At 37.6% G+C, this 24,881-nt stretch overlaps 1 protein-coding gene across 1 annotated transcript; it reads left to right on the top strand.

Annotated features, from left to right (window-relative positions):
* Positions 1–23,527: 23,527 nt before the first annotated feature.
* Positions 23,528–24,472, top strand: LOC109459493 (olfactory receptor 5AN6). The gene has a single exon (XM_019753995.2). The coding sequence runs from the start codon at positions 23,528–23,530 to the stop codon at positions 24,470–24,472; it is 945 nt and encodes a 314-aa protein (XP_019609554.2).
* Positions 24,473–24,881: the final 409 nt, after the last annotated feature.

Below are 24,881 nucleotides of genomic sequence, written 5' to 3'. Positions count from 1 at the left end.
GGGAAAGCTATACGGAGAAGAGGGAGGATGTAATTTTTAAGTAGCTCTTCTGGGACCCACTAATATCTGCACTGGGGTCATTTTGGAAGTGTTCAAAAGCTGGGGTTGGGGGTAAATTCGAGAGAGGTTTTTTTTTTTCTTTCTCCTTAGAGATGTTTTATTACTTTTGCCCTTGAGGGTCTCTTTTGAAAGAGAAAGGGATGACCTCACAGATGTGTAGTTAATTGTTAATTGATCTCTGGGGTGGTATGGAGAACACATACTTATGTAAATACTCTGAACACAATGCTTATTAAATGCCATCCCAATGGCCAGCTCCTCTCATCCCCCAGAGCAAGCAAGTTCTCTTCTGGTAGTACATGATGAACAAACTCAGGATAGCAATGGAACACACAGGACAAGATCGGCACCTACTCTGCAGAAGGAAGCAAGACTGCATACATACTGACTCCTCCATAAAACCTCTCTGGCCTGAAGGCTGTTAAAAGGATGGGAACTCAATCTTAGGGAGTTCCTACTATGTGCGAAACACTGTGCTGGGTGCTTTATGTGTGTTAACTCACTAAGTTCTTTAAACCATTCCCCACCACCTCAGAAGAAGAAACTGAAATCCAAAGAAGCTAAATAACTTGCTCAAAATTATGCAGCTAGTAAGAGATTGATCCAATATTTGAACCCATGACTATGTGACACCAAACTCTGCATGTGAATGTAAGGTACATGCATTTATTTTGGAACTCAATTGCCCATCAATGTGTCGCTATGGTCAATCACAACCCTCAATTCATGAACTCATTCTCTTTTTCCAGAAACCTACTACCTTTGTCCAGGAGAGAAACATTAGATAGCGTGTGTTCCCCCGTAAATTATTTGTTAACTTAGTCTGATATAGCATGACATAGCATAAAGATGTAGGACTTTTATTCTATGGAGGGCCACATAAAAATAACATAGTAATTTTGGGCCAGACATTCAACAGAAAGGAAGCTACTAATTCATATGTTTGGAGATGGAGGGAGAAAAATATAATAAAAGTTTTGATTCACTTGTTTCTCAAACTGAGAATATTTGATGAGAATTCCAACAGGGACATTTGAGTAGGCACAAATGCAACTGATAATCTTGAACCCCAAACGACTCTGTGCCTTCCGAGCCATGAGAACGGTCCTCTTAACCTGTCTGAAGAGACTAGCCTTTCCTTGCTCAATGACTATTTCTTAATCTCATGTAAAGACCCACCCACCATCCTTCATTGCTGCCAATTTAGACTCAATTAGCAGGATACTTAAGGAGGACAAATGCAAAGTATGACCTTTAAGAAGAGAAATTATTCCTCCCAAGCGTGAAAGATATTGGTGAATTATTTGGGGAAAAGTCCTGGGAGAATGTTTAGAATGGATGCTAACAGTGTTAGCAAGAAAATAGACTATAACATTAGATTGAGTGAAATGTATTTATATACTCTGGATTTTGGATTTGTTGTCTCAAATTGTAACCCTGTTTATTAGATTAAACCATAGCCTGCATTCAATAGGTTGGAATGACATATCTTCCATGGCTAAATTCAGAGGAAAGAATTCAAAGTCTCAGGGACATAGGAATGTTAAAGTAGGTTTATCATGTGTGATCTGCATATCCCCTTCCCAACCATGTTTACCTAGAGGGCTAAGAGGGAAGTCCCTTCACGAAGGCATTAAGAAACAACTGAGCGAGGGGAGAACCAGCATCTCTGAAAAGCGGCATGGCAGGGTGACTGAGAGATGCCGTCATTGAGAAGATGTCTGCATTTCATTGTGAAGGCAGGCGGCAGTGCTGACCCTCCAGAGATTAGGTGGGCAAAATTAATGTAGGGGGCAGCAGGATGTATAGCATCTGAGTCCGGCTTTTTACACCTGTCACAAGGCATTTGCGAGTCACTCATGTTGGTGTGTGTGTAAGCAGTCCATTCCTTTTTGTCGCCGAGTAGCATGGCATGGATATAACACAGTTTGTTTTATCATTCTACAACTGAGGGATATTTGGGGTGTTTTGTTTTGTTTTTGGTTTTTTCATTTATGGGCCATTATTTTTTACTTTTTATTAACTAAACTTTTTATTATGAAAAAAAGTTGTAGATTTGTTTAAAATGGTACCAAGCATGTGAACTTGTGACTTACCTGTTCTCAATTACATCACCCTTATCTCAAGTCACCCTTTTCAATATGCTCAGTAAGTTGCCCATCATCCTGGTCTGGTTTCTTTCCCGGAATTGAACTGCATGCTAATACTGAGTTCAGGTATTTGAAGAGCACATGGTACAGTCCTTAGAGCATAGTGTACGTGTTTGAGGATGCTCAATTACTATTGCAGTACTGGATTCTCCTGTAGGTACAGTATTAGTCCTCAAAAGTCAGCTCTTAAAACTGACTCTACAATTTAGGCATTCTTCCACCAGGTGGCAGCACCATTCCATAGGGGCGGCTAAACTAATAGGCATCTGTGTAGATAATGGTTTGTTAATATACTTGTCTCAGTTGTAATCATGCTGTGTGGGTTCTCAGAGACTTTCTTAGTTAGCTCTTTTGTTTCAGAGTGAAAAAAACAAACAAAAAAAAAAAAACACAAAAACAAAACCCGGAGAGAACAAGAGCCTAATTTGCCACAGTAGAATAGGAATTAGTACTTGGGTTCTATGACTTCTAGCTTAGTACTTTTCTCTTGTATATATATTTAAAAGATCTCTAAAACTCTGAATGTAATTTTATCTTGTACCTTATTTTTGTTTGGAATGCCTGGTGAAAAGACTTTGGATCTATATCACGTTGACATTTTTATTCATCAGCAATGGAAGAAATACAAAGTGAGATAACTTTTCTAATTCCAATTTGAGAATTAAGATTGTATTTTACTGCTAAGCACTTCTGGGATTTTTCTCTGGGCTTTACTTGGAAACAATTAAAATAATCTCATTAAAATAGCTGCTAAAATGTTAAACAAACAAAAGTAAATCATATTTTCGGAGAAGCTAAACCATATTTCAGTGAATAAACTCTAAGTTGCATAGAATCCTAGAGAGATACATTTTGAATTGAATCTCAAAGAAATGTCTCCTAAACATTCTTAATTTCATATGGAGTTTATTTGCTTTTATGTGCTATTTGCTTTCATACGTATTGATGTTCACTTACACTACTGCTTTAAATTCTTAAATTTAATCATATTTGAAATTTGATATTTTAAAGTAAGGGTCTGAAGACTTTATGGTTATATCCAGGTGAATTTAATAAGGCAGCTTTTCCCCTCATTCTTTAATTTCTTATAGAATAACTTGACAAATACACCGATGGTCCCCACTCTACATTTTCTGTCCAATGCAGACATTGCTAAACTGTAATTTGCTCTTTATTGCTGAGCTTCTCAATCTTACTTTGTAGATAGTCATTATCACTATAATCTGAGTTAGCATGACATATGAACTATATGACCATCCTCTTTTGTCAGCCTTTTCTAGTCTCAAGAAAATGTATGGATCTTAATTAGGGGTTTACCTTCTAAATTATCCTGGATCTTAAATCCGTATCAAAACTCTCTTGTAGTTAGTTGGGCTTGATTCTTCCAGCCTCAGGGTCTCCTGGGCCAGTTTCTCTCCAATCCTAGCTAGGAATGCTTCTCTTGAGGAAGAACTCCTTGCCTTCTCTTATTCACAGTCTATTTTGGGAGGCACTTACCCCTTTTTCTTTCAGTGATCGCAGTTGCTAACTTTCTTTCCCTAAATTTAGCCTCTTAACTTGTGTGTCAAGAGTTTGAGTAATTATAGTCCTTCATATAGGAGATATTTCTGTCATTTAATTAATTTTTATTTTCAGACTAAGGATTGCTAACTTGATCTACATGAAACAAATTAACTCCTTTTTGTAAACTTTATTCCTGTAGAAAAAACTTCAAAAGACAGGAAATCAATGTCTCAAGATTTCAGACTTTCAGAGCTTGAGGGGTCCTTGGAGAGTGAGCCCAGTTTACTCAGGCCTAGCGGGGGTGGGAGGGATTAATTTACTCTCCCACAGTGGCAAGTCCAGGCCATGGCAGCACTCAAAATATTAAAGAGTAAAGGAACTGTTTTCATCACAATGAAAATGAGTCACAATAAGAGAGAAAGGAAAGAGCGTTGGCCACGACCTTAGAGGCAGAGTTAATGATGTCATTAGTTAACATTCATTGAGTGATTTCAATGCCTCAGGCACTGTGCTAAGACTTTATTCACATCTCATTTCATTATCACAATGACCCTTTTGAGGTATCATTATTACACCCATTTTATAAGTGAGGAAATTCATATTTAAGAGATTTAAAAACTGTGTCCATGTTTATATGGATAAAATGGCAGAGCCAGAATTTGAAACCCAACTCTCATTTTAAGCACTATATTTTACTATGAGGCTTAATCTGTTTGTGTGAGGTTTACTTCCAGTGAAGGGTCTCTTAACGCAGGAGGCCGTCCACCAATGCACTGGACTCAGATCAGGGAACGCTCCAAGGAGACTAAGGAAAGGGACTGTAAACAGGACTCTGGCGACGGGTGTTTGGCCCCTTTCTGCTTCACTCCAGAGAACGGTTAGCACTTAAAAGTATTTGGCACTAACGATTGTTGGGCTTTCACTTTGGACCCAGGAGTGAGTAACAGGACAGCCAAGTAGAGGAAGAGTGTGGCTACCTCTGCTCATTAAAATAATGAACTCCCAAAGGCCATTTTGAAGACTCAGTAATAAAGGAGCAGGAATCCAAAAGCAGGTATTACTGTTTGCATGAGGCCAAAATATAAAAAAATTGTTCCAGAAACCAGGCATAGAGCAGCGGTAAATGCAGCTCAACTGAAGTATGCAAAAAATGTTATTGGAGCAGAGCAACTAATAATTTTTCTCCATAGCATGAGATCTGAGGACACTTCTGCCTGAAATAATTCACTAAGTCCCAGCTCCCTCCCTCCCACCTCATTCATCCAACAAATGACAATTATAAATTTACAGTCTATTCCACATTTTATCTGTAAAAGGGACAGAGTAACTCTACCCTCTTCCATGGAGGATTAAATGAGTTAATATAAATCAAGTCCGTAGAACAGTGCCTGACACTCAAAAGCCCTAAATAAGTGGTTGCGATTCTATCACACTATATATTATTATCATTAAGCATGTATTATAAGCCAAACACTCTGCTAAGCTCTGCATAGCAATGAAAAAAATTCCATTTATTCAACAAATATTACTGTGCCTATGTCCCAGACACTGTTCTAGAGGCTCAGGATAGGTCAGTAAACAGAAAAGACAAAACTTCCTGCTTGCCGTTGGGTCGCTTATCTCCTCTTTGGTGAAAAGAATAGATTAATGTCCTAGTGAAGAGCAGTGTCAGCTCTTCTTGGTTTTGGCTGCTCAGTCAGTGATGATTGTGGGGAGATTTAATTTTTTTAGAAAGCACAAAACTTTCTAAAGGAGCTGTATTTCTTAGGAGCAGTATTTATTTTAACAATTTTATTGCGATATCTTTAACATACAAACATTGTATATATTTAAGGTGTACAACTTCATGTTTTCACCGTGCTTCCCCGAAAATAAGACCTAGCTGGACTATCAGCTCTAATGCGTCTTTTGGAGCAAAAATTAATATAAGACCCGGTATTACATAATGTAATATAATATAAGACCGGGTCTTATATTAATATTTGCTCCAAAAGACGCATTAGAGCTGATGGTCCAGCGAGGCCTTATTTTCGGGGAAACATGGTATATATATGCACACAGTATGAGATCACCGCAATAAAGCTAAATAACTTACCCATCACTTCTACATAGCCACCCTTCTGTTTCTGTGTGTGTGTGTGTGTGTGTGTGGTGAGATTTAAGGTCTATCCTCTTAGAAAATTTCAAGTATACAATACAGTAATATTAACTATTGTCACCATGCTGTCCGTTAGATCTCTAGAACTTATTTACTCTGAATAACTGAACCTTTGTATCCTTTGATCAATATCTCTCTGTTCCCCACCCCCACCCCAGCCCCTGGCAACCACTATTCTACTCTCTACTTTCCTTCTTCTTTTTTTCTTTGTCATTCCCCAAGGCATTTATTGGTGCCAGGCGCTGTCCAAGGCACTAAAAATAAAGTAAGGAACAAAACGGGGCTCCTGCTCACAAGAAGCTCATAGCAGGGATGTCAGACAGGCAAACTCAGAGGTGAGGGACAGAGTTCAGACGTACTCTCTACTTTCTTAAGGTAGGATGGGAAAATATAGCAAGGTAACCGGAGGAGGGGGACACTCTTTCTAAAAACAGTAGCCTTCCCTCTCATGAGGTTCTGACATCCTTCCTGTCAGGCACATGAGCAGCACAAGGCCGACAGCCTCCCCTATTTCAGAATCCTGGCCATCGTGAGCCACTGTGACTGGTGGGGTATAGTCCTGACTAGATGTGTGAAGACGGGAAGGAGATTGAAAACTTCTGATTAGGGCCTTACTGACTGAACAAATGAGACAATCTTGTGGCTAATGCAATCAACTATACAAAAAGGGGTCACTGTAATGATTTCAACAAAACCAGAAATTATCACTTAAGTCCACAGTAACGGCTTTTTCACCAACACTCAAAGTTTCTTAAGAATCTACAGAAGAGGAGCACGCCTTCACTTGAGGTGAAAGGTTCTGAGTCCGTTTTGTGGTAAGTCCTACAACAGAATTTAGGCAAGGAGACGAAGAGAGGGATTTTTTTTCTCCTACACATTTTCTCAGAATATGTGTCCTTGAACCAGCAGTAAAGAACTGAAATAAATTTATTTGGCTGTCTTGGGTAGGCTGTAAATAAGTGAGTAAGTCAGTATCTACTTGTGTGTCCTTGGACAAGTTATTTGGGCTCCATCTGTCTTAGTTCCTTATCTGTAAAATAGGAATAATAATAGTAATTCTGTCATAGGCTTGTTGTGAAGAATTAAATGAGTCAGTATATGTAACCATGTAGAACAGTGCCTGGTGTATAGCAAATGCTCAAGAGGTGATATTATTATTATTGTTATTCTGCAATGATTTAGCACCATCTGAGTCAAAGAAATAGAAGACATTTCCTTAGTTTGGTAGAAAATGTGATCTTTGTAATGGCTTTGATGCATTGGAAAGCAGGTCTGCAGAGACTATAACAAAGAGTGCTTAAGAGTATTCATTACAAATTCTTATGTTATCAGAACTGAGACTATTAATCTCATCTCTGTCGTTTTGCAGGCATGTGGCCTTATGCAAGTTACTTACAAGATCCACCTTCCTCATCTGTAAAATGAAGATAATAATTGTATCTACCTCATAGAATAGGCACAACAATTAAGTAAGGATATGCATGGAAAGGGCTTATTTAGCCTATTGCCTGGTATATGGTAATGCTTAATAAATGTTAGCTCATGTTATTATTTAGTTAGTCCATATAATTAATCAATTGTGTATATATCAAGAGAAATCCAAGTTAACATGCTAGAAGAGACAAATCGAGTATCTTTCGAATTCTACTCAAATAGGGACATGATAGTCTCGGTAAAAGGCGTGTCCATACCTCTCACCTCTGCTACTTCCTTGGCATATAGGAAGCAGTCCTTAGGGAAACGAAAAGAGCTCAAGTTCACAGACATGGCCACACGTGGAAATGCTGCCATTGTGCCAACTCTATCACTTACCTGGACACCATGCTTTTTTCCTCATAGCCATTTTTTCTTCCATCTTTCTTTATCCATACTCAATTCTTTGAACTCCTGTCCTTCAGTTTACCTTTGGTAGCTAATCTTAAATTCTCCTAATGCCAAAAGTATTGGAACAATACATACATACATACATACATACACACACACACACACACACACACACGCACGCACGAGTTCTGACAATTAAGTTCACGAACGTGTTGCAATGATGTTGCTAATCTTTTTTGATATCAGAAGGATTATTCATTATGAATTTGTACCAACTGGACAAACAGTTAACCAAGTTTACTATGTGGAAGTGCTGAAAAGGCTGAGTGAAAAAGTTAGATGACCTGAACATTTCGCCAACAATTCATGGCTCTTGCATCATGACAATGCACCAGCTCACACAGCACTGTCTGTGAGGGAGTTTTTAGCCAGTAAACAAATAACTGTATAGGAACACTCTCCCTATTCACCTGATCTGGCCCCCAGTGACTTCTTTCTTTACCCGAAGATAAAAGAAATATTGAAGGGAAGATATTTTGATGACATTCAGGACATCAAGGGTAATATGACAACAGCTCCGATGGCCATTTCAGAAAATAGTTGCAAAATTGCTTTGAAAGGTGGACTAGGCGCTGGCATCAGTGCATAGCTTCCCAAGGGGAGTACTTGGAAGGTGACTGTAGTGATATTCAGCAATGAGGTATGTAGCACTTTTTCTAGGAACTTAATTGTCTGACCTCATACATACATATATACATAAAATCTCATACTTTGGATTTACATTGAGCTGTCACTGACCTATCATCTGTAATTTTTTTCTTCTTTTTTGATGAACTTTTGTTCACATAAAAATGAATAAAAATCTGTATAAAAATCTCCTGTTTGGCCACGCATGTTTTCCAGTAATGAAAAGTTTTTTCTTTGCATTGAGAAGATATACAGTACTTTTTCAGCTTGCTTGACTACCAAGGATAAAGTAATGCTCATTCATTAACGATCCTTAAATCTAGTGCATAAAATGGGGATTTGTCATGAGGCTTGAATAAAGCAAAAACGAGCTGGGTTTTACTGTAAGCCCCATGTTAAATAAAACTTCCCGAATAAGTGTATTTGCTGTGGGACATATAAACAGACATACATTAAACAGAATATTTTGGCACTAAGAGAATCAGCTCTTTTATAGTTATTTAAAGCAGGACAAGGTACAGTTGTCTCCAGGGGGTTAGCTAGCTGGAGATGAATTCACTTTAGTAAGTTACCACCATCCAGGGTGTGGCACTTGTCTTTGCAACCTCTGAAAATCTTTTCCAGATGGGCTGAAGTTTACCAAGGTCAGAATAGTTAGTTGCATAAACCAGGATGCCATTTTTAGTTTTCAGTGAAGAACAAAACTGCCAAGCTTGTACTTGTGCCAGTGGCACAATTCCCTGTCTTGTTGAGGAAACCACAGAGAAAAACAAATTACAATCAAAAGTCTATTTAGAGAGAAAGGAATCGAAGCAAAGTGGATTATGTGTGTCAGTGCCCAGTGTGCTCGGCTACACGGCCCATGGAGGCTGAGGGCCTGGGCAGGGCACGACCAAGTTTGCTCCCCAAGCATTCACTGTCCTCTCTTCTAAGGGACCGTCTTCCTCGCTAACCACTGTATTATTTGCAGATTGATTAATGGACAGCTTTTCCCTTTTTTGGTCCAGGAAATATTTTGTCTCCAAAATGCCTCTATTACACATTTTATTTATCAATCATTATCTGATTTTGTGGTTTAATTTTTAGAGTTTTCAGAAACCTGGCTATGCTATTGTCCATATGTATCACCTACATTCCCCTAATTTTGGGGGGATATATATATATGAATACTCACTCATATACTCATGAATTAGTGACTGATGCATTAAATGGGCTCTGATGAGATTTTAAACTTTTTTCTAAAGGTTGATAGTCTCCTGTTTCTAGTCTTAAACCTAGACAAACCTAGAGCTTGCCTATCCTGTGATCATTCACACAAATGAGGAAAAACTGGCGTTTCACTTTCCCATGTCCAGATAACTGATTTGCATCTCCCTGACCTGCAATTGAGCCAAAAAGCCTGACTGTTTTTCATACAAGGAGATATAGCACGTACCCCAGCATTCTCCTAACGCCTTCTCTGAATTTTTGGTGGAATGGCTCTGCAGAGACTATGGCGAGGAGTGGTTTGTAACATCTCCTAAATAACTGGAGAAGGTAAACCAACTGTGTACATGTGACTTTTGCTGCTTTTAGTCCACCCTCAGTTTTCTCACCTTTCCCTCTCCCTTCTAATGCTGACTTCCTATGGGCAATACTGCTTGTGGATCTGACCAGGGGTGAGACTCCCCACTTTTCTACAAGAAATAGCCATCGCAGGCTCCTGCAGTCACGACTCAGAACTGTTATAAACTGGCTGTTGCAGCATCTCCCGTCAGCGTTGCCGGACTAGATGGCTGGCACCATCTAGTTGGAAGACAGACAAGCCACACACTTTGGTGGGACCACACTGTAGAAATAAACAAGCATCTGGGACCCAGGGAGATCTCATGGAAGCACAGTGGTTTCATCTCTCTCTCCAAAATTCGTCTGAAATAGGACCAGAATATCAGGTTGGACTTAAATGTCAACATAAATAGAAAAACTGGCATGTGTAAAGTATCACGTTGACATTGTATGGTATATTCTTATTCTAATAAACCTATTTTTTATGAAAAGGGAGGCTGGGTTGTTTTCATCTTAAAAAATTTTTAAGGAGTGAAAATTTTCCATATGGACCTGAGGAAGAAAGTCCCTATATCAGAAATACACTGAAACTTATAATTCATTTTCTAACAGCTATAAGCTAAGGCAGTAGCCTGGCTGGGGTATGCTCACCCTTCAAACTTGACCCTCAGTCTAGAATACAATTGGAAATAAGACTTCATCTGGAGCTGAGATGCAGCTGGGAGGTGTCCTGTGAGACTCATCAAGAAGAGGTGGGTTCTGAGAACCCGAATCTCAACACACCAACCAGTCCAGTAGACCCCCACTTCAACTTTCTTTTGCTGTCATATTCCTTCTCTGAGGCTTGAGAACCTAACAACTTAACATGCCTGAGGGAAGGAAATGGTCAGAGATGTGGGGAAGAAAATATTAGGTACAAAGCTAGATAATATTTCAAAAATATTATCTATTAGCTGTTGTATACAGCTAGGTGAAAAAAAATATTTTCTTGAAAAACTGTCTTGATTTTTTTAAAATTAAAGTTTATTGGGGTGACAATTGTTAGTAAAGTTATACAGATTTTAGATGTATAAAAGTTACACAGATTTTAGGTGTATAATTCTGTAATGCATCATCTATATCTCACATTATGTGTTCACCACCCAGAGTCAGTTCTCCTTCCATCACCACATATTTGATGTGAAAATATTTTTTAAAGTGTTGGATGGGGATAAAACAAGAGACTAAAGACACGTTAGAAGCATGAGCACACCTTTTTTCTTTTTTTTCTTTTATGGACTTTGGCCCCCGCCCTGAACTCCCCCCCGCCCCCCCGCCCTTCTTCGGCCTCCCTCCCCCAACTCTGGTTCAAGCCATTGTTTCTCAGTCTAGTTGTGTAGGACGCAGCTCCCTGGCCCATGCTGGTATTACTTTTTTTTTTTTTTTAATTTATTGGGGTGACAATTGTTAGTAAAATTACATAGATTTCAGGTGTACAAGTCTGTGTTACATCATCTATAAATCCCATTGTGTGTTCACCACCCAGAGTCAGTTCTCCTTCCATCACCATATATTTGATCCCCTTTACCCTCATCTACCACTCCCCAAACCCCCTTACCCTCTGGTAACCTCTAAACTATTGTCTGTGTCTATGAGTTTTTGTTTCTCATTTGTTTGTGTTGTTCTTTTGTTGTTTTTGGTTTATATACCACATATCAATGAAATCATATGATTCTCTGCTTTTTCTGTCTGACTTATTTCGCTTAGCATTATATTCTCAAGATCCATCCAAGTTGTCACAAATGTTCCTATATCATCTTTTCTTACCGCCGAATAGTATTCCATTGTGTATATATACCACAACTTCTTTATCCATTCATCTATCGAAGGACATTTTGGTTGTTTCCATGTCTTGGCCACCGTAAATAAAGCTGCAATGAACATTGGAGCACACGTGTCTTTATGTATAAATGTTTTCAGATTTTTTGGGTAGATACTCAGGAGAGGGATTGCTGGGTCATATAGTAATTCTATTCGTAATTTTTTGAGGAACCTACACACTGCCTTCCACAGTGGCTGCACCAGTCTGCGTTCCCAACAGTGTATGAGGGTTCCTTTTTTTCCACAGCCTCTCCAACACTTGTTACTATTTGTCTTGATGATGATAGCCATTCTGACAGGGGTGAGGTGATACCTCATTGTGGTTTTGTTTGCATTTCTCTGATGATTAGTGATGTTGAGCATTTTTTCATGTGTCTATTTGCCATTTGTATGTCCTCTTTGGAGAAATGTCTCTTCAGATCCTCTCTCCGTTTTTCAATTGGGTTGTTTGTTTTTTTGTTGTTGAGTTGCATGAGTTCCTTGTATATTTTGGATATTAGCCCCTTATCGGGGGCACTGTTTTTAAAATCTTCTCCCATTCAGTTGGTTGCCTCTTTATTTTGTCGATGGTTTCTTTTGCTGTGCAGAAACTTTTCAGTTTGATATAGTCCCATTCATTTATTTTAGCTTTTACTTCCCTTGCCTTTGGAGTCAGATTCATAAAATACTCTTTGAACCCAAGATCCATAAGTTTAGTACCTATGTTTTCTTCTATGCAGTTTATTGTTTCAGGTCTTATGCTTAAGTCTTTGATCCATTTTGAATTAATTTTAGTACATGGTGACAGAAAGCTGTCCAGTTTCATTCTTTTGCACGTGGCTTTCCAATTCTGCCAGCACCATTTATTAAAGAGGCTATCTATTCTCCATTATATGTTTTTGGCCTCTTTGTCAAAAATTATCTGTTCATATTTATGTGGTTGTATTTCTGTGTTGTCAATTCTATTCCTTTCGTCTATGTGTCTGTTTTTCTGCCAATACCATGCTGTTTTGATCATTGTTGCCCTGTAGTACAAGCCAAAGTCAGGAAGTGTGATACCTCCATTATTGTTCTTTTTTCTTAAGATTGCTTTGGCTATACGGGGTCTTTTGTGGTTCCAAACAAATCTGATCATTTTTTGTTCTATTTCTTTTAAAAATGCCATTGGGATTTTGGTGGCGATTGCATTAAATCTGAATATTGCTTTGGGTAATATGGCCATTCTAACTATGTTGATTCTTCCAGTTCATAAGCATGGAATGTCTTTCCATTTCTTTGTGTCTTCTTCAATTTCTTTCAAAAATGTCTTATAGTTTTCAGCATATAGGTCTTTCACATCCTTGGTTAAGTTTATTCCTAGGTATTTTATTCTTTTTGCTGCAATTGCAAAAGGAATTCTTTTTATTTCTTTTTCTGAGATTTCATTGTTAGTATATAGGAATGCAATGGACTTTTGTACGTTGATTTTGTAGCCAGCAACTTTACTGTATTCATTGATTGTTTCTAATAGCTTTTTGGTGGAGTCTTTAGGGTTTTCTATATATAACATCATGTCATCTGCAAAGAGTGACAATTTAACTTCTTCATTCCCAATTTGGATGCCTTTTATTTCTTTCTCTTGCCTGATTGCTCTGGCAAGGACTTCCAACACTATGTTGAAAAGCAGAGGTGATAGGGGACAGCCCTGTCGTGTTCCTGAACATAGAGCAAAGGGCTTCAGTTTTTCACCATTAATTATGAGATTAGCTGAGGGTTTGTCATATATGGCCTTTATTATGTTAAGGTATTTTCCTTCTATACCTATTTTATTAAGTGTTTTAATCATAAATGGATGTTGTATCTTGTCAAATGCTTTTTCTGCATCAATTGATATAATCATATGATTTTTGTCCTTTATTTTGTTTATGTGATGTATCACATTGATGGATTTGTGGATGTTGAACCATCCTTGTGCCCCGGGGATGAACCCCACTTGGTTGTGATGAATAATCTTTTTAATGCATTGTTGTATTAGATTTGCTAGACTTTTGTTTAGGATTTTTACATCTGTATTCATCAGACATATTGGTCTGTAGTTTTCTTTTTTTGTGTTGTCCTTAATAGGTTTTGGTATCAGGGTAATGTTGGCCTCATAAAATGAGTTAGGGAGTACTGTCTCTTCTTCAATTTTTTGGAAGAGTTTGTGCAGGATTGGTATTAGATCCTCTTTGAAGGTTTGGTAGAATTCACTAGTGAAGCCATCTGGTCCCGGACTTTTGCTTTTGGGAAAGTTTTGGATGACTGATTCAATTTCATTACTGGTGATCGTTCTGTTTAGATTTTCCAGTTCTTCATGGTTCAGCCTTGGAAGGCTATATGTTTCTAAGAACTTGTCCATTTCTTCTAGGTTATTGAATTTGGTGGCATATAGTCCTTCATAGTATTCTTGGATGATCCTTTGTATTTCTGTGACATCCATTATAACGTCCCCTTTTTCATTTCTGATTTTGTTAATCAGTGTCTTCTCTCTTTTTATCTTAGTGAGTCTAGCCAAGGGTTTGTCAATGTTGTTAATTTTTTCAAAGAACCAGCTCTTTGTCACATTACTTTTTTCTATTGTCTTTTTGTTCTCTATTTTATTTAGTTCTGCTCTGGTTTTTATTATTTCCTTTCTTCTGCTGCCCTTAGGTTTCATTTGTTCTTCTTTTTCTAGTTCTTTAAGGTGTAACGTGAGGTTATTTATTTGGGATTTTTCTTGTTTCTTGAGATAGGCCTGTAATGAGATAAATTTCCCTCTTAAAACTGCTTTCGCTGCATCCCAAAATTTTGGTAGGATGTATTTTCATTGTCATTTGTTTCTATGTATCTTTTGATCTCTCCTCTTATTTCATCTTTGACCCGGTCATTCTTTAAAAGTATGTTATTTAATCTCCATGTATTTGTGGTTTTTCCTGCTTTCTTTTTGCAGTTGATATCCAATTTCAAAGCCTTGTGATCAGAGAATATGCTTGGTATGAGTTCAATCTTCTTAAATTTGCTGAGGCTGATTTTATGTCCCAATATATGGTCTATCCTTGAGAATGTTCCGTGTACACCAGAAAAGAATGTATAGTCTGATGTTTTAGGATGAAGTGCTCTATAAATGTCAATTATGTCCATTTCATCTAATGTGTCATTTAGGGCTGCTATTTCACTATTTATTTTCTGTTTGGATGATCTATCCATAGCTGTCAATGATGTATTTAGGTGCCCTAGTATAATTGTGTTTTGGTCAATTTCTCCCTTTAGTTCTGTTAGTAGTTGCTTCATATATTTCGGTGCTCCCTGATTGGAGGCATAAATATTGATGACTGTTATGTCTTCTTGTTGTAAAGTCCCCTTTACTATTATGAAATGTCCATCTTTGTCTCTTGTTACCTTTTTCACCCTGAAGTCTGTTTTATCTGATATCAGTATGGCTACACCTGATTTTCTCTGGGTACCATTTACTTGGACTGTCAATTTTCACCCTTTCACTTTGAGTCTATGCTTGTCCTTGTAGCTGAGATGTGTCTCTTGGAGGCAGCGTGTGGTTGGGTTTAGTTTTTTTTATCCAATCTGCTACTCTGTGCCTTTTTATTGGTGAGTTCAGTCCATTTATATTTAGGGTGATTATTGGTATGTGAGGATTTCCTATCATTCTATCTTTACTGTTCTGGTAAAACTGTGTCTCCATTGTTTCTTTGCCTTTTTGTTGTTTTCTGTTATTTCTGTGTGGTGGTATTCTATGATGTTTCCCTCTGTTTCTTCTTTTATTACAGTATGTATTTCAGTTCTGGTTATTTTTAAGTGGTTACCTTTAAGATTATGTAAAATAAAGTTTAATATGTAGAGTATTCCATTTTCTTCAGCATGCTTACTTTCTCCATTTCCATATTCTGGTTCAGGCCTTCCCCCCCTCCCCTTTTTAATGTTTTGGTTGCCACAAATTGTCCCTGTTGATGGTTGAATAGCCTCCTTTTGTATTTCTTGTAGTGCAGGTTGTATATTAGAAAATCCCCTCAGCTTCTGTATTTCTGGAAAGGTCTTTATTCCTCCTTCATATCTAAAGGATATCTTTGCTGGGTATATTATTCTTGGCTCATAATTTCTCTCTTTCAATAGTTTGAATATTTGGTTCCACTCCCTCCTGGCTTGCAAAGTTTCTGCTGAAAAATCTTACGATAATCTAATGGGCTTTTCTTTGTAGGTTACCGTCTTCTTTTCCCTGGCTGCCTTGAGGATTCTTTCTTTGGCATTGATTTTTGACAGCTTCAATGCAATGTGCCTTGGAGAAGGCCTGTTGTAATTAGGTGTTCTATTTGCTTCTTGGATTCGAGGATCCAGTTTTTTCCACAAATTTGGGAAGTTCTCATTGACTATTTGTTTGAATATACTCTCTGTTCCCTTCTCTCTTTCTTCTCCTTGTGATATGCCCATTATTCTTATATTGCTCTTTCTGGTGGAGTCAGAAAATTCTTGTAGAGTTCTTTCATTTCTTTTAAGTCTCAAGTCTCCTTCTTCTTCTATCTGTGTCATTTCCAGGTTTCTATCTTCGATGTCACTGATTCTTTCCTCCATCTGGTCAACTCTATTACCTTAGCTGGCTATTTCATTCTTCATTTCTTCTATTGAGTTCTTAATCTCCAGAAATTCTATTTGGTTCTTTTTTAAAATTTCAATTTCTTTGGTAAAATGTTCATGTTGTTCTTTGATTGTGTTTCTGAGTTCATTAAACTGCCTTTCTGTGTTTTCTTGCATCTCGTTGAGTTTTCTCAGAACTGCAATCTTGAATTCCCTGTCATTTAAGTCACATATTTCTGTATCTTTAAATTCATTTTTCTGGAGACTTTTCACTTTCTTTCTGAGCTGTCTTGTTGCTTTGGTTATTCATGGCAATTAATGATCTATTATTTTTCTTCCTAGACATCTACAGGAGTAGGTTCTGCAACAGGTTGATAGGAAGAGTTCTTTCTTTTGTTTTTCAGTATGTGTTGGTAGAATGTTGTATTTTCTCTCCGACCTCAGCCTTTGTTTCCCTCTCACACTGTAGTGTTATGTTTTCTCTGTACTGTTCCAGCTTCTCACACAATGGGGGGATTCCCTGGAAGGCAGGCTTCTCCTCTGTTAACAATTTGCGTGGGTCATAGAGCGCTACAGCCGTGTGGGGATGTGGAGAGCTTTTGAAGTTCCAAAGCTCTTCCTGCACCAGATTCAGAGCCAGTGTGTTTTAGCAATTCTGTTTACTCCTGCAGGGATCTGCCCAGATAGGTGGGGACAGTGGCAGGGTGGGTTATGAGAGGTGGCCCTGAGCAGTGGTGGCAACCACCACCACAGCCAGTCCTGCTTCCACAGGACTTTGCCAGAACTAGTTGGGCTGGGAGTCTATGTCTGTGGACCACAGTTCTCAGAACTGCAAATATTCTGTTGTTTTGATCTGACACTGCTATTGTTGAGCTTCTAGCACTGGGCAGGTGGGGGCGGGTCGAGCTCTGGAAGGGTAGGGAGGGGGGGGCTAGTCTCAGTGCCTAAGGCTTCCGTTCTCTGCTCGGCAGTGAGGGCTTAAACCACTGTTTTCAGCCTTTTTCTCTCAGTCTTTGCTTCGAGGTCTCTGCCGTGAGTGTTGGATTCAGCCGTGTTATATGCTGCCCCCTCAGCCCTGTGGGCCATAAATGGAGCCCTAGCAGTCTGAGTTCTTCCCTCTCCCACAGCTGTGGTAGTTCCGGGAAGCAGCGAGCTCAGAGCACTGAGCCAGGTCTGCGTCCTGTGCCCCCGCGGCTCCGTCTCCGCGCACTTCTCCCTTCCTTCCTCCCCTGCTTATGCAATTTGCCCACCTTTTGGTGAATTCAGTAGTGAGCCTCTTCGTTTTGCCTGTCTGCTGTGCAGAGAGTCCTTTGTGGAGATATAGTTGTTCAGTTTGTTGTAAATTCCAGGGGAGATTTCCAGAGGCTCACCTCACGCGCCATTTTGATGATGTCACTAGTTGCCACCATTCTGAAGATCACTTCAGCTGAAGGCAGGTCAAAGGCCTTCAATACCTGTGCTTCTCACCTGACCGCAGTGATCCTCTTCCTCGACTCAGGCACTTTTGTCTCTTTGTGTTCTAGCTCAGATGATTCTCTGAGCCCAAACAAGCTGGCTTCTGTTGTATACACTGTGGTCATCCCCGTGGTAAATCCATTGATCGACAGTCTGAGGAACAAAGAAATCAAAGATGCCCTAAACAGATGGAAGAAGAGAATATTCTCCTGGAATTTTTGATTACGGGGTGCCTTTTAGGGCTTAGGACACAAAACATTTAGAACAGTGTATGAAAATAGCTGTAATGGCCATTATAAGCCTTGTGATATATTGTGTGGCTTTTCATAAATATTTGCTTCCCCTCCACTCCCTGGGAGAGGGTTGTACTTCATCCCTTTGAAGTCAGGCTTGGCCATGTGACTTATTATGAGAAATGAAATGTGAGACGATATGGCACATCTTACTATGTGTGTTCCTGTTAAACCTTCTCCTTTCTCAATGCTCCCATTAGTGGCTGACTCATAAGGAGTAAGATGATGATGCAGCAAAAGTGCCCCCAGCTGATCCTGGATGGACATATAGTGTTAACAGGAAATAAATCTGTTTTGGATTATTTGCTACTGTAGCATAGTGTCATCATAACTGTACTATTTAAAAAAATAAAGTTATAACATCCGTAAGTTTCTTCAGGGCCAGGCAGTAGGTGTCAAGGAATCTGTTATTGCCAACTAGAAGGGTAGCAATTTCTGTTTGACACAGTAAAACGTTTGGTACACTGTCACCTGTGATAACTTGGAAGGGAGATTATGTGGGAAAACAGAATGCTCGTAGCATGAGTTAATTGCTGTTAGATGTGTTTAACAAGGCCATACAAAAATGAGACAAGCTCACAAAACAACAGTTCAGTTTGCAAATAAGAATGAACGAGAATATAGAAAGCGTCAAGAGATTTGGAGGCTGGCAAATTTAAAAGAGAAACCTGCTTTTCATCTGCAACGTATAAAGTAGTGGGACTCTGAGACAAAAAAGACCAATAAAACTCAGCTTTGTATCAAGAGCCAAATCAAGAATGTAATCATCACACCCCATTGTTATAAACTATAAATGGTTTAACGTCATGCTCAGTAAACTCTTTAATTTGACAAAATGGTTCACATAAAAGAAATTTAGGGAGTTAGAATGTGACTCTTGCAAAGAAGACCTATAAGCCTAAAATGGAGAGAGAGAGGGAGAGGGAGAGAGAGAGAGAGAGAGACAAAAAGAGAGAGAATTGACATGTTAAAAAAAAAAGCAAAACCCATTTTAGCATTTAGGTATGCACACTTGAGTGATGAAACTATAAAGAAAACTCAGGAAGTGATTATCATTGAATCAGAAGAGTGGCTAACCTTAGGTGAGGGGAGGGGCTCCATTGGGCTAGAGCGTGTGGGGGACTTTTGAGGTGGGTAGCAAAGTGTTATCGTCTCACATGGGTGGTAGCTGCAGGGATGTTCTCATGTAATTCATTAAGCTGTATGTTTTTCTGTTGTATTCTGTATTTGGTTATTTTTAACAATAAGGTTTAAAATGTTTAAATAAAAATCAAGTATAATAGGATTATAGTTAAGGTTGGTGAGATCAGGAATATATGGGTTACATTTATATTATTAAAAATAATACAAAAAACAAGGTAAAGATCTGCTAGAACAAGAAAACTGTTAACCAAATTAAAAATTTGAATAGTGTATTTTATAGCCATTGAAACATTTTACAAAGTTTTAAAAACATATGAAAATAATATTGTGTAACAAAAGGGGAGTAAGGAATTGTACATGTATGACCCCAGTTTTGTAAAAATATGAACAGAAAAATGGAAAGATTGCAATAATGATAATATTAGTAATAATAAATTTCTAACATATATTAAGTGCTTCCAAGAACTGGGCAGGTATTATTTCATTTAAGTTCACCATACCCCTTTTTAGGTAGTTGTGCTATTATCACCTCCATTTTTACTAAGTAACCAAGGCACAGTGAGATTAAACAAAAGGATCAAGGTCACAGAGCTCATAAGTCACTACGTTAGAATTCAACTGAAGCAGGTCTGTCCAGAGCCTGAGCACACAATCACCAAAACCACAATGAATGACATGGCTGATAAAGTCTTCTAATGTCGGATGACCAATACAACCTGGATTGCCCGGGAAAATCCTGGTTTGTGCTTATTATTCTGACATGATTATTAATAACTCTCCTTTTCATGACCAAAATTGTCCAGTTTGCATAATAAATGATCTGATCACCCTGTTTTGAGAGTCCCTCCAAGATGTCATGATTCTGAAAGTCTGGAAAGAAAAATTGGAACTTGATTCATTTAGGTCATGGAGGGTGCACGATAGTGTGGAGAAATGAAATCAGCTGGGAGCATTTCTCTGTTTGTTTTCCCCATCCATCACTCTAGAGAGCAATTAACTGAAAATGGTACCTTCTGTTAATTGCTTCTTCTCTGTCCACACTGGACCCTAAGGATACACTTAAGAGAATCTTTAGTTGGAAGCACCTCTCTTGCAGCAATGGCTGGTAGGAACCAAAAGCACAGAGTCTAGAGGAAGTGAAATGTCTCCATCTGGAATGCTCATACGATGTCTGTGTCCTCTGATTTCTGGAAGAACTCTATACACATCTGGACATCTAGAGTGTGGTCAAGATTCAGGTCCAGGAGAAGGTAGCCGTGGAGGCAGTGCCTCCCAGATTTCTCCAAAACACACCTGTCAGTATAGCAACAAGAATTTCCAGGTGGGCAAAATCAGAATAGCTTTCTTTCTTCAGTTTGACTCTTTCTGCTTCTTGCAACCTGGTTCTTCTATGCCCTCAACCCAGAAACCTAATGACTATTTTTACTTTTTTGTTTTCTTACAATAACCACGCTCCCTCTCCCCTATTTCGATGGGATTATTTGAGTTTTAACAGAAACCAAAGTATTTGAACTGAAAGAAATACATCTAACATGGAATTTTAGACATTAGCAAGTAGATGGAGTGAGAATGGAAGTCATGAAGATTTGCTGATAGCTCACTATTCGGGCCATAAAGCCTCAAATTTTCACCACCAAAATATCCCATTTTATTATATGTAAATCAATTCATTTTATTATGTGTAAATTATACCTCACTTAAGTTGATTTTAATTTTTTTAACTTTTAAAAATGTATTTTGCAACTACCGTTGACATACAATATTATGTTAGTTTAAGGTGTACAAAACAACATAGTGATTAGATATCTCACAAAGTGATCACCCCAATAAGTCTATTACCCATCTATACATAGTTATTAAAATATTATTGACTATATTCTCTATGCTGTGCTTTATATCCTGATTATTTTTTTCAATTATAATTGACATTCAATATTATTTTATATTAATTTCAAATGTACAGTGTGGTGGTTAGACATTTATATAATTTATGAAGTGATCCCCTGATAAGTCCAGTACCCACCTGGCATCATACATAGTTTTTACAATATTATTGACTATATTCTCTAAACTGTACTTTACATCCCCGTGACTTTTTTTAAATTTTCTAATCCACCATCTTGGACCTTATCCTCTTAAGTTGGTTTTTAAATTTGATTGTTTTTCTGCCCTTGTTACACTAAGTAGAATCTTTGAGGAAAAGATTAATAAAATATGTGATAGTGACTTTTTTTGAAACAATTAAACCTAATTTAAAGATAAGGAAATGTTTTAATTGTTTTGACCCTTAGGATAATGCTTGCGATAGTTTATCATTGAGGATGTAATTTACTGAGGTTGGTTGTAAGATACTATTTATAAGGTTAAAATATTTCCCTTAGTTGCTATTTTGTAAAATCGTAAATAATTTTTAAAAATTTTATCTATTTAGGTAATTATATTGCTCCCTTCTTTAATCTTGTAATGTGGTGAATTACATTAACTGATTTTCTAGTATTAAACCTACCTTACTTTTCTGGAATAAATCCAACTTATTCATAATGTATTATTTTTATATACTATTGGATTCAGTTTACCAAAATTTTAAGATGTTTCTAATCTATTAAATTCATAAGTGACTACAGCAATAATATTTCTTTATTATTCCATCCTTGTCAGTTTTTGGTATTAAACTATAGTCTCACAAAAGTAGTTGGAAATTGATCCAAATGTTCATATGCAAAAAATTTTGTGTTTAATTGGAATTATTGTTTTCCTTTAATTCATGGTACAACTTTGATAAAACCATTTGAGCCTGGAGTTTTATTCATGGGAAGATTTTTACTATTGATTCAATTTTTAATGTTTATAGAATATTCAGATTTTCTATTCTTATTTGAGTCAGTTTTGGCAAGTTAAATTTTCCTAGAAATTTGTACATTTTATTTAAGTTTTAAAATTTACTGACATAAAATTGTTTAGAGTATCCTCTTATTACCTTTATAACATCCCCAGAATCTAAAGTTATATACCCTCTTCCATTGTTTTTATTTATTTATTTATTTTTGGCTTGGTATCACCAGATATGTCAAGGATCAACTTTCTTGATATATTAACTTTTGGTTTTCTTGTATTATTTTGAAATTCTTTATACTTAATTTTTTTTTCTAACTAAGAATTATGGTCAGATTATTTGTTTTCAGTCTTTTATATGCATTTAAGACAACTATATCTCTCTACATACATCTTTAGTTAAATCCACAGGGTTTGTTGTGTTCTCACCACAAAAAAGAAATGATAATTATGTGTCGTGATAGAGGTGTTGGCTAAAGCTATGATAATAATTATATTGCAATATATAAATGTATCAAATTAACACATTGTATATCTTAACTTTATACAATGTTATTGTCAATTACACTTCAATAAAAAAAATGCAGAAGATTTGATAAATAGTATTTTTCATTATATTTCAGTTGAAAATATTTTCTAATTTCTATTATAATTTATTATTTGACTTTTGAATAATTTAGAAATATGTAATTAGTATCCACAATTATGATGTTTCTTAATTCCCAATTTGTTATTTATTTCTAACAATCACACTATAATCTGAGAATGTTATCTCTATGATCAACCCTTTAAAATGTAAACTTTAAAAGTTTTTCACAAACCAAAGGAGTGCTTCAAAACTACATTAGAAAGATATCTCCTACTGACACCACTTCATGCAATACTTTCTATGTGCGAGGCAGGTACTGTACATAATGGAACTAAACTAATTTAACCTCAAATAAACCTTATGAAATCAGTTCTGTTATTATTATCCCTATTTTACAGATGCAGTAACTTAGGCAGAAAGATAACAGACAACCTGTTTAGAGTCAAAAAGCTCACAGATAGCATAGCCATAATACAGAAATGCATGGGACATCTAAGGCCATGCTCTTAGTCACTAAGCTTACACACAGGCGTTATAACCCCATTAATAAAGTTCTCATATTCCAAAAACCTCTTTAAGAAGGGCTTTCCAAATGTTATATTTTCTTTTGTCTTTGTAAAAGCCCAATGGGTTAATAATGAAAATTATAATTATTCTTTTTCATATGTGGGAAAATTGATGCACGGAATCATTATAGCTATTTAGGGGCAAAGTTAACAAGGGTTATTTCTTCTAAAATGGCTCAATATTTTTCTTGATTCTGTGTGCAGTGTGGGTAGATGTGATTTATTTCAATAGAAATTGAGATAACAACTGACTTGGACATTCATTTTCTTCTTTCCCTACAGATCCTGGGGCCACGAACACAATGAGTGGGGGAAGGAACAGTACAATGATTATGAAGTTCATTCTCTTGGGATTCTCTGAATTCCCAACGCTCACCATTCTCCTCTTTTCAGTATTCCTAGGGATCTACCTGGTGACAGTGTCCTGGAATGTGGGCCTCATCACCCTCATCAGGTTGGACTCCCATCTGCATACACCTATGTACTTTTTCCTCAGTAACCTGTCCTTACTGGACATCTGCTATGTTTCTACTACAGCACCCAGGATGCTCTCAGACTTCTTCAAGAAGCAGAAATCTATCTCCTTTATGGGCTGTGCCATGCAATACTTCTTCTTCTCTAGCCTGGGTCTGACTGAGTGCTGTCTCCTGACAGCCATGGCTTATGATAGATATGCTGCCATTTGTAATCCTCTGTTCTACACAGCCATCATGTCCCCTACCCTCTGTGTGCAGATGGTGGCAGGATCTTATATGACTGGAATATTTGGCTCGTTTATCCAACTGTGCATCTTATTTCAGCTCCATTTCTGTGGGCCAAATGTCATCAACCATTTCTTCTGTGACCTGCCCCAACTGCTGATCCTGTCCTGCTCTGACACCTTTTTTTTTCAAGTCATAATGTCTGTGCTCACAGTGATCTTTGGGCTCACGTCTTTCCTGATTATCATGATATCCTATGGTTATATAGTCGCCACCATTCTGAAGATCACTTCAGCTGAAGGCCGGTCCAAGGCCTTCAACACCTGTGCTTCTCACCTGACTGCAGTGATTCTCTTCTTCGGCTCAGGTATCTTTGTTTATATGTATCCTAATTCTGATGATTCCCTGAGCCAAAACAAGATGGCGTCAGTCTTATATACTGTTATAATCCCCATGTTAAATCCATTGATCTACAGCCTGAGGAACAAGGAAATCAAAGATGCCCTAGACAGATGGAAGAAGAGAATCTTCTCCTGGTGTTACTAATGATGGAATTTATTTCAGATGTACAGTATAGGAAAAATGTCAACTAAAATATTGACCCACAACTCTTCTAATTGTGGGCTGAATTACAGTTACCATACTCTTGTTATGCAAACCCACAGCTGGCACAAAGACAGGAAAATGCATGAGAAGTATCTGGAAGCTCAATACTCATGTATCCATTCTTCATCAGTCATGACCTAATACATCAATAGGCCAAGCAACCCATAAGTATTTTTGTAGCTAATAGTGGTGGTGTTTCCTTCAACTTCAATATTCCATCCCTACCTAACATGCACTATCTCAAGGACCAGAGATGCCAGCACTGGTCAAAGCTGCCAGGAAACCAGCAAACATCCTCATAGCATCTCAGTGAAGGCAGGGAAGGGGTTAATATTAGTACTGAGAGATC

This window comes from Rhinolophus sinicus, linkage group LG06, assembly GCF_036562045.2.
Source record: "Rhinolophus sinicus isolate RSC01 linkage group LG06, ASM3656204v1, whole genome shotgun sequence".
NCBI classification, from domain to species: domain Eukaryota; kingdom Metazoa; phylum Chordata; class Mammalia; order Chiroptera; family Rhinolophidae; genus Rhinolophus; species Rhinolophus sinicus.
Note: the sequence above shows the minus strand (reverse complement) of the source record. Positions and strands in the feature narration are given on the sequence as shown.